The sequence below is a fragment of the Urocampus carinirostris genome, chromosome 1, assembly GCF_059441175.1.
Source record: "Urocampus carinirostris isolate Australia breed hairy pipefish chromosome 1, RoL_Ucar_1.0, whole genome shotgun sequence".
NCBI classification, from domain to species: domain Eukaryota; kingdom Metazoa; phylum Chordata; class Actinopteri; order Syngnathiformes; family Syngnathidae; genus Urocampus; species Urocampus carinirostris.
Window position 1 is genome coordinate 8,782,627 of NC_142349.1, and position 11,061 is coordinate 8,793,687.

At 41.8% G+C, this 11,061-nt stretch overlaps 1 protein-coding gene across 4 annotated transcripts in view; it reads right to left on the reverse strand.

The window, feature by feature from the left end:
• Window positions 1–6,720: 6,720 nt before the first annotated feature.
• Window positions 6,721–11,061, reverse strand: part of LOC148373420 (uncharacterized) — a 28,155-nt gene continuing 23,814 nt past the window's right edge. For 3 of the 4 annotated variants that reach the window (XR_015847191.1, XM_088320378.1, XM_088320368.1), the window contains one exon: window positions 6,721–9,830. Coding sequence is in view for 3 of the 4 variants with exons in the window: in XM_088320378.1 (XP_088176504.1) it covers window positions 9,649–9,830 (182 nt within the window). In the remaining variant the exon portion in view is untranslated. Of the gene's footprint in view, window positions 9,831–10,380; window positions 10,580–10,645; window positions 10,797–11,061 lie in introns of all 4 variants that reach the window. The other variant, XM_088320387.1, reaches the window with a different exon arrangement.

Below are 11,061 nucleotides of genomic sequence, written 5' to 3' on the forward strand. Positions count from 1 at the left end.
ATGTGTTCTGGTTTTGTCAAGCAATAACCAAAGAAGACTTGCAATGAGCGTTCGAAAGTTGCCGACTGAGCTGCCGTCGATGTTCTGAGCTCCTGTTTCGTTTGCTTTTGGCAACAAATAATTAACATGTTAACCTCAAAGACAACTCTATATGTTTCTCAAAGGCAGAAGAGTTACCGTTTGTAGTATCATTTAATTGTAACGATGCATTTCCAATTTTATTGGCCGCATTTCCGGTTTATAAAGTGCACCAGATTATAAAGCGCACTTTCAATATTATGGTCAATTTTGGGTTTTTAGATGCGCCTTATAGTCTGGAAAATATGTCAATTTCAAGCCTGGGCTATTGGCCATCAGCAGCACCGTGGGCATCAGCTTCACAGCGAGTGCTCTTCCTGCCTTGTGCCTACTCACCAAGAGTTACTTTTTCAAGATTCTCCCCACCCTCGTGCAAGCTGCTGCTTTTATCTTAGTGATGAGAAGGACGGCGGCGAGCTTGTACTCAATTTATGACATAACAAGGGTCTTTAACAATTTTTGAACAAAATATTTCATTCACTGTGGAGCTGTGGTGAGTCTCTTACATCAGTGTTTTTTCAAGCCAAGGCACACTTTTTTCATTAAATTATTAATGAGGCACACCGTCCATCGAAGAAATAAATTTAAAAATTAAATTTCATGTTTTTTTAGAATATATGACAATGCCTTAATTGTCAATACAGTATAAAACATTTCTTGTCATTTGTGGTGGCTCAGGAGGTTATTCATTTTGGTTGGTTTTATGATTTATCTATCTATCTATCTATCTATCTATCTATCTATCTATCTATCTATCTATCTATCTATCTATCTATCTATCTATCTATCTATCTATCTATCTATCTATCTATCTATCTATCTATCTATCTATCTATCTATCTATCTATCTATCTATCTATCTATCTATCTATCTATCTATCTATCTATCTACCCTGGTCATGTCCTTCGAGAGGGGTGACCAACAGCAAGACAAACACGTCCAAAAACAAAGAAAAAAAGTAGCAAAAAACACACACAAAGATTTTTGGACTATGGCCAACGCAAATGCCCAAACACCCAAACAAGTTAGGCACCTCGGCACCTAAGTTGGTCATGCTTTCGTCCCTCCAGATGAAATGTGACACAAGAAAGCGGCAATGTCACACGGGTCAGGGTATCTTGTTTTCCTAGAATCCAGAAAAATTACAAAAATAATACTTAAAATGAGCAAAAAAAAATCATCTGCCAGTAGATTAAATATATATATATTTTTCTACATTCTAGCTTTTTCTGTTTTTCTTAAAATAAAATAATACGAATTATAATCAGCAAAATTGCAGGACTATTACTTTATTTTACTTTATTTTTAATTTCTTAATTCAATCTTTAACAAATTCATCAAATAGTCATGTTCTGTTCTAGGGCTGCAACAATTATTTGACGTTGTCCACAAAAATTGATAATAGAAATAATCGACAATGAATTCTGTCCAAACATTATCTGCACAGCTTATCCTCAGTAGAGTAGCGGGGGTGCTGGAGCACATCCCAGCTATCTTCGGGCAGTGGGCAGGGGACACCCTGAACTTGTTGCCAGCCAGTCGCAGGGCACACAGGGACAGACAACTCACTTGCTCATTCTCACCTAGGGACAATTTGGACCAGCCAATCAGGATGACATGCATGTCTTTGGAATGTGAGAGGAGACCGGAATGCCTGGGTAAAACCCACGCAAGCATGAGGAGAACATGCAAACCCCGCACAGGAATGATGGTAGCTGGATTTAAACCAGCTCCCATGACCACGGAACTGTGCCGCAGACTTGATAACCATTTAGCTGCCATGTCGCCTGACACAGAATTCCATTGTCATTTATTCTCACCAGACACATTTTTCTAACAGTAAATGATTATAATCTCTGCTGAGAGTCACTCATTTGCCAAAGTCTCATTCTCAAGTGGCAACACACATTTTTGCCTGGATCAAAGGTGGGTAGTAACGTGTTACATTTACTCCTTTACTTGAGTAAGTTTCAGGACATTTTGTTTTAATCACTATACTTTTTACTTTCAGTAGTACATTACAGTAATCAGGACGGGAGGTAACAAACGTATGAATTATGATCCCAGCATTGGATTGGGACAGCATAGGGCGGAATTTTGCAATGTTTCGAGGATGGAAAATATCTGATCTCATAATATTCTTAACGTGTAGTAACTGTGACGACAGAATAGGGTCAAGATTTACAAAAGAAAAAAATAGTAATCTGCTGCCACCTACAGCTATGGATGAATGTCACGGTAGCTTGGCTGACCACTCGAAGAAGATAATGAACAGTGGCATGCATTTTTTCCAAAGATACTAAAAACTAAACAAATTTCCTGCAGCACACTTGACAAGGTCTCATGGGACATGAATGTGCCCCGGCTGTCACAGTTGCCATGGCGCCCAATTGGCCCCGCCAGTGTGGCGCCAGCTGCGGCTTGTTGACAGATTGGCTTTCCGTCTATTTAAGCTCAGTGCTCTCATTTTTGATTTGTCAGTCCGTCAACGAACCTCTGCCCCGCAAGACGTGGGTTCTGACTCAGTCCGGTTTTCCTGTTGGTATTTACATTCCGGTATTGTTCCCGTTTATTTTTGTCCTGTTTAATATCGATTACCAGTTATGTTCCCGTCTATGTTAGTCCTGTTTATTATTCTCGCCAGTTTTTGTTACCGTCTTGTTTGTCCTTTTTTTTCTCGATATCCTGTTTCATTATCAATCCTGTCCGTCTGTCCTGTCCGGTATCAACCCCATCTGTCCAATATCTACTCGGGCAATTGGTATTGATCTCGTCAGCCTCTGGCTTCCTATCACTTCACGCCAGGCTGCTACCTACGTGCACGACTCCCCATTTCCCGTAAAATAAAAGGCTTGTGTGAAAACGTCACGCGTTTGGGTCCTGATCCTGTTCTGGTTCTTGACACCGGCACACTGCTTGAAAAACATTGTCTTACATCAGGGACCTGTCATAGGAAGAATATGATGTGACCGTATTTAATACACATTTTTGCAAAAACATTTAAAAACGATTGGATGGTTAGCGTGCAGCCCCACAATGCAGAGGTTTGGGGTTCAAGTCCAGCTACCCCAGCCTCCCCGTGGGGAGTTTGCATGTTCTCCCCGTGCTTGTGTGGGTTTCCTCCGGGCACTCCGGTTTCCTTCCACATTCCAAAACCATGCATGTCAGGTTAATCGGCCAGTCCAAATTGTCCCTAGGTGTGAAAGAGCGAGTGAGTTGTCTTGTCTCTGTGTGCCCTGCGACCGGCTGGCAACAAGTTCAGGGTGTCCCCTGCCCACTGCCTGAAAATACCTGGGAAGGGCTCCAGCACCCCTGGACCCTACTGAGAACTAGCAGTGCGGAAAATGGATGGATGGATGGACAGTTGTATTCAGAAAATAATACGATTTTCAATTAAGCTACGTATATTTTAGGCTATTGTTTACAAGATCTGCATGCGCCTGCCGATTCAAGGATTACGCCAGTGCTGAATTTAGAGATTGCATTATAAGGCAATGATTTTCAAGCAGTGCACGGAGAGACCTTGACTAGTATGCCGCAAAAATGGCACAAGTTTATCTTTTCAAAAAAACATGCCGTTGCGTCACTATTTTTGCTTTCTTTCTGTGATAAACTGAGAAACTGGAACATTCATCCTTATCAGTAAGTTGCAGCCGATAACATTTTTTGTTCCTATTTATATACCGATACCAGTGACGTGCTCTGAGGTTCGTGTCTGGAGAAGCAGATTTACAAATAAATAGACCTTCATTTAATTCATTATTTGATTGGCACCGCAAGAAAGCAATATATTAAGTGTAGCCATGGAAAAATGTTGTATTGTCTTGTCGTAACTCTTTGAATAAAAGCATCAATAGATAGTTAATACTCCATTATTGAATAAAGTCCATGCAACAAGAAAACAATTACTGTACGGCTTGACTTGCTGTAAGCCTGGTAATACTATCACTAATTCTATTGTTTAAAGGTCTTCCCCAAAACATTTTTCTTCAATTAGGCACAGAACATGTAGTGTTCCTCCCCACAATTGTGCAAATATGTTGCAAAATCCTTCACATGCCGAAGAACTTGAGAAATTTAGACTCAAAGTTGACCCATCTGGTTTGTTTGCGATGAGCTGTGACTTCGATGAAGGAGCACGACACTTTCAAAATGGCGAATCCCGTTTACGCATCATGTGAGGCCAGCTACGAAACAGACAGCAATTGTTGTGAGCAGCAATTGCATAGTGCTCATTCGTGATTGGAAGTAGGTGGTTGTGGCTATTTGTTTGTGTTTTTTGCCGCCTCTCTCGCTGTTAATATATTTTTTTTCGGGCTAGCTCCTCATCAGTGTTGGGGCTTCAAAGGGTTCTCTTGCTTGTTTACTCCTGGATGGCGTTTGTTGGCTACCCACTTTGTGTTGTTTGGTGAGCTAGCCTTGCGTTAATTATGGTTTTCCCGTGTTCCTCAGTTTATTCCCTGTCACTTTCATGTTTGTCGCTGTCGCCTCTTTTTGTTGTCGGTTCCCAGTTAGCCTGGCTGCTCACTGCATGTCTTTTTGTAGGCCAGGCTCGCGTTTTTCCGCTGAGGCTGCGGCCGCCTTTCTTTGACCGGTCCCAGTTAGCCCCAGTTGGCTACTCTCCCTTAATTGTGCCATTACTCACTCCACCTGCAACACAAAGCCTAGGCATTTTCCACAAAAACTATGAAAACTTTGCTTAAAACACTTGTAACCTTTTCGACTAGTTATTATGTAAGACAATATGCCAACTGGCTTGTTAGGGTGCTGGTGTTCCTCTGATGACATCACAGCTCACAAGGACAAAGAGAAGAGGTGCTGTCTTCAAAATGCATTATCTAGGAAAATAATTGGAATGGACCAGTGAAATCTATATAGATGTTATGAAAAAACAATGTACTGTTTCCTCAATTTTAATGTTTAAGAATTTTGGATGGGCAGCACAGCGGCGCAGTGGTTAGCGTGTGTGCGGCATAGTTCTAAGGTCTTGGGAACTTCCTGTGTGGGTTCAAATCCAGCTACCGGACTTCCAGTGCGGAGTTTGTATGTGCTCCCCGTGCTTGTGTGGGTTTCCTCCGGGCACTCCGGTTTCCCCCCACATTCCAAAGACATGCATTTCAGGTGTATTGGCCCATCCAAATTGTCCCTAGGTGTAAATGTGCGAGCGAGTTGTCTGTCCCTGTGTGCTCTGCGATTGGCTGGCAACCAGTTCAGGGTCTCCCCTGCCCACTGCCCGATGATTGCTGGGATGGGCTCCAGCACCCCCGCGACCCTACTGAGGATAAGTGGTGCAGCTAATGAGATGAGATGAGATGAAGAATGTTGGATTACATTTAAGGATAATTAAACCCTTTTTAGGGTAGCATGTCGGCGGAGTGGTTAGCGCGTCTGCAGCACGGTTCTAAGGTCATGGGATCAAATCCCACTACTAGCCTTCCTGTGCGGAGTTTGCATGTTCTCCCCATGCTTGCGTGGGTTTCCTCTGGGAACTCTGGTTTCCTCCCACATTCCAAAAACATGCATGTCAGGTTAAGTGGCCGGTCCAAATTGTCCCTAGGTGTGAATGAGCGAGTGAGTTGTCTGTCTCTGTGTGTCCCGCGACTGGCTGGCAACCAATTGAGAGTGTCCCCTGCCCACTGCCCGAAGATAGCTGGGATGGGCTCCAGCACCCCCGCAACCCTACTGAGGACAAGCGGTGCAGATAATGGATGGATGAATGGATAAACCCCCCTTCTCTATAAATGACAACAAATTAGCTGATCCTATCATCCCTAGATTGTGATGTGGGCTGTAATATTAAATAGTGAGGAGATATTCTGTTTTGCTTCAAGGTGTTGGCTGCAGTCAAGCAAAGTTGATATGCTTTGTGATGTGGAGATGGAGACGAGTGGCACTTGGCTTTATGTCACAGCGTTTATAGGGTAGTGTGTTGTCTGTCTGCGGGGATGTAAGAAATTGCCTTTGCCATTTCCATCAACTTGATGGCACTTGATGTTTATCTCCAGCTGCACTAAGCATCCGACGCCAATGATCTGGAAATGGGTTTTAGCAATAGTTGGCATTTACATGAGAAAACCAAAAATTTAACTCACACAAACCTATAATGCTTCATCGGATATTTGCAGGAAAATAACGCAAAGCAGTAGCTTTGGTGTAGGTAATTTTCGATTGCACAAGTGTTGAGACCAGCGGCTGTATGCTGACATTTTCTTGACTAGATAATGGTCAGCGTTGACATTTTAAAGATCAAAGTCATCACTTCTTCCTAACTCGCGTTTGATGGCATATGGCACATGTGTCAAACTCGTGGCCTGTGGGACAAATCTGGCCAGTCTCATCTTTTTATGTGGAATGTGAGATAATGCTGAGAGAAGTCCAAGAGAAAAAAAAGGACTTGCAGTTTTAAATATGTCCACTGGACGTCGCCAAAGCTGGGCGCCATCCGCAAAGCACCTACTGTAGCTTTATTTGCCGACTACCATTAATTAACCAGAGAACATTGAAGGAACCCATCACGATGATATCTTAATGTTAACAATAATAGTAACAACAGTAATATTAGTAACAATAATAATAATAATAATACATTTAATTTTACTTAAAATAGTCATGAGTGCACTGTTTAAGGCAGGGGTGTCAAAGTCAAATGGACGGAGGGCCAAATAAAACATTTGGCTACAAGCCGAGGGCCGGACTGTCCAATCTTTACTGAAACCAAGATTTAACCTACTGAAAACACAACAAATATATTACAATATGATTGGATAAATAAAGCAATATTTTCTTATGACTCTGTCAGTCATTTTTAATTTCAGCAGGCACAAAATACAAATGTCCTTTATATAAAAAACTCATAACATATCTCATAACAACAACTCATAACCATTTTCTATCATTCAATCATCTGAAATTATTAAAAAGAAATATTGCCTCGAAATACAATAAAATAATGTGCAAAAATCTCTTGTTACTTAAAACCAATAGCAATCAACACACTGGACCTCATCTGTCCTGCTCAAATGTACATTGACTTTCCTTTCTGTGCTTTCTCTGGGTTAGTGTGAAAAAAAGGAATTACTGATTAACAAATAATAACAATCAAAAGTCATTTTCTCTGCTAAATAGGAGACAATTTTATCAAAAGACTGTTGTCCACATCAAGATCTATTTTCCATGAAAAGCCGAAAAACAAACACTCCCAGGACAGAGTCGGCAAACAAAAACAACATAGTCAACATAGACAATAAAGCTTTAAAATTCCCGAGGGGAACAACAAAAAACAAGACCTTCTTTATGTGCATATTTAACTTTTAAACTTGAACGGAGTAAAAACTTCAAAAGTGTAATTGCACAGGAAACATTACTGTATTATTACTGTATTTACATACATTTATATACAGTACTGTATTACTACAACTCTACATTACTTGTTTGAGGCGTGTGTTTTGTTTCATGATGCCGTCTAATATTATACTCTTTCATCACCGCCACACTTTCTCCACATAGCAGACACACAGGTTTTCCAGCTACCTCCGTGAACATGTACTCCAACTCCCACCTTGTTTGAAAGCCCCGGTTTTCAGTGTCCACCTTCCGTTTAGCCATTGTTGATGGGTATCTGTGGGCTAATTTTTGCTGTTATGCTAATGACTGCTGCTGATCGACTGCTGAATAAATCAAACCGCCTCCCGCTTTGCTCCCGCTCGGCGCGTCCCCGTTGCATTGTGGGAAATGTAGTATTCATGCGTACTGCGGGCTGCTGGCTTGCAGCGGCCTGCGGGCCGGATCTAATAATATATTGATATCGTCACGCGGGCCAGGTAAAACCCTCTCATTAGGCCCGCGGGCCTTGACTCTGACATATGTGGTTTAAGGCAACACCTAGGTGTCATTTCAGAAGTTTAGAGAAGTTTTAGCTGATTTTTATAATAGATATAAAATCTAACAGCTAAGTTTCCATATTCAGTACTCACAGTTTATTAGAGAGAGGAGGAATGCGCGCACACGCGATCCTGGGATCAATGGTCGTGGAAGTGGATTGAAATCTGAACAAAAGAGTTTTCAAAATCAAACAGATCAGGCCAAAAATAAAACAGGATCAAACACAGGCAAATTCACAGAACTAGGCATTTCATACAGAGTTTAACAGGAGTCTTGCAGACGCTCCGAAAATAAACGGCTCGGAGGACAGCGTTTAAGTACTTCCAGGGAGCAATCCGTCAACGCGTTTCAGCCGGTGTCCATGAGCGGGGCCAATTGGGCGCCGAGGCAACTGTGACAGAACCTGGCGCAACACGGCTGGGACCAATTGGGCGCCATGGCAACCATAACATTTCCTTGATTAAAAAAAATGCAGAAAGACTTTTGAATCATTAATACATTTAGATTAGTGTTTATGTGCTATTTCTATCTCTTACTGGTCCGCACAAAATTCCCCAAGTTAAAAGAACTGTTGGTGGGTGAGTGGGTGGCTCCCTTAACCACTAGGGTCATAGGGGCACCAGTTCCTGTGGTGTGTCTTGGGCAAGTACAGCCTTTTGGCGCCCATCAATAGTGTTTTTTCTCTATTTCTTTTAATTAAGGGGGGAGGGGTGCTAAATATCTGTAAGCCTCCGAAAAGATCCCAAGCCCGGCCCCCGTGAGACATTTTTTTACCATGTGGCCCCTGAGCTAAAATGTGTTTGACACCCCTACCATATGGTATCAAATATTAACAGTTGAAATTTAAGAAAACGCTTATGTTCGCTTCATGATAAACTAAAATATATAAACTAAAATTACTCGATAGAAACCCATTATTTTATTAGATTATGCTATTTAAAGTTTTGTGAAATGTGAAATAAATAGATTGACAAACCTGTGTTTACAACAGAACATATATCCAGATTTTGCAAAGCAATCCCCAAAGGCGCTGTATCCTTCATTTGTAAATCTCGTTAGAAAATAAACAAATCATGTGACCAATGAGCACGTGAATACGATGTAATCAAAATACGGTGCACTGAGAAACAACTACCACCGCATAAAAACTGTCATACACAGAATAAAGTTATTGAAAAGTAGGTATAAGGAAACCTCAAGGTCAATAACGAAATGTCAGTTTTAAGAATAGGATTGGGATTGAACTTCAGTCTCACATTATGATTCCAACTCTCTGAAATTAAATAGCAAAGCAGGGTTTTCCGTTTGTCCATAGAATATGACCACAAGACATTTTAATCACATGTGTGTTCCTGATCGCTTTTAATGCCTAGAAAAACAAAGTATCAGCGCGCGGCCATTCTTTGTTGAACTCTTGAGTTTCTTTTTTTTTTTTACTTCCTTGCTGTTTTTCTTATTTTTTTAATCTTGGAACTAGACATGAACACATTTAGAATGAAACAAAAAACACTCGATATTGTTAGGAATCAATTATTAAAATGTACCGTTTACCAAATTGTTCGAATTAGTTATCTGACTCCATTAACCAAACACAACCTACATTTTCCTAACAATGCTCGCTCGTTTCTTGATGGAAAAATGAACAAGAGGCATTTCCACACGGGGGCAGATTTAATTTCTTAAACAATTTAAGTAAGTGAACTCCATCGAATTAGCCGAATTAGTCTCTCTCGAGTCTCTGTCAAGCCTCCTCTCTCGGGCTTCCTTTTTTTATCTCGACCCATGTCTCTCCGCACGCTGGTGGGCCGGCTCCTCCCATGGGTGTGCCAATGAAAGCCCCTACGTGGAGTCCACCCCCTCGCCTCGATGTCTGGAGAAATTAAAAAAAAAACACAGAGCGTTTATCAAAACAATGCCTGACGTCCTTCGTCAGAGTCCTGTTATGAAAATTCCCCAGCCACAAAACATTCCGAATTTGGAACAGCGTGACCTGAAGCCCACTCAGTAAAAATCTTCATTGCACTCGATAAATGTAACTTGAATTTAATCGTATAAAATGCTTTATAGTAAAATGTATAGCATCCTTCATTACATGAGAAAGAGAAAGAAAACATGCATACAAAAAGAGGCTAAGCAACCCCAAGGCACTGGAACATGGGGTCTCAAAATTGCAATAATAATAATAATAATTTCCTTTGTATTGTCATTCTTTGTAACAATGTACACAGAACGAAATGTCGATACACCTGACCCGTTGTAGCGAGTCGATGCAGCCGCAGCCAGAGGGCGCCGCCATTATACCAATTAGGTATGTCTCGGTCGAGGCGCGAACCAGCGACCTCCCAGTCTCAAAGCGGGCACACTACCATCTAGGCTACTGAGCTGGTTGATGGGTTTTTATTACAAAAGACAGGCTTTACGTGTCACACGTCCATGCGTTGCGGGGCCCTTCAGTCCCCCCTCTAGCACAGCGGGGTCCCCCATTCCTAAGCGGCCAGCAGTCCGTTGTGTCTGGCGCCGGTGGATAAAGAGAACTGGGCGTTGGCCGGGGTCAAATCACTTCTCTTCCTCCCGACTCCTCACAAAATATGAAATTTTGAGTTTGCTTCGGGCTCGGTCCTGCAAACGTAGTTAATTGGTCGGTCTGGGCTGGGCCGTGCTGGATTTTTTTAGGCCTGATCTTACCTCTACCCGTTCCCAATCTGCGGCCCGGTGGTTGCTGATCACATCAGCACTTCCACTGACGATTTCAGTGAAATTATCTTGAGGTTGTTGTCATGTTTCAAGTTTGTTGAAGTATCCAAACAAGTTTGAGGGATTTCATGGTCAGGGTCGTCTGAAAAAGTTGTCAACCAAACGCAGTTTGATATTACGAACGCTAGAGGGAGCCAACTACTTCTTGACAATTCAAGCAGGTTTAATTGTTAAATTGGCTCTCGGTGGAACAATCTCGCGTTAAGCAAGTTGATTAGGGAAATGAGATCTTTTTAAATCAAATCATCTGTCCTTGACAAGAGGTTTTGTCGTTGAATTGAGAAAAACGGGTAGGTACTGTATGACTAATGCAAGATTAGGAGCGTGACAGCGTCATGACTGAAACG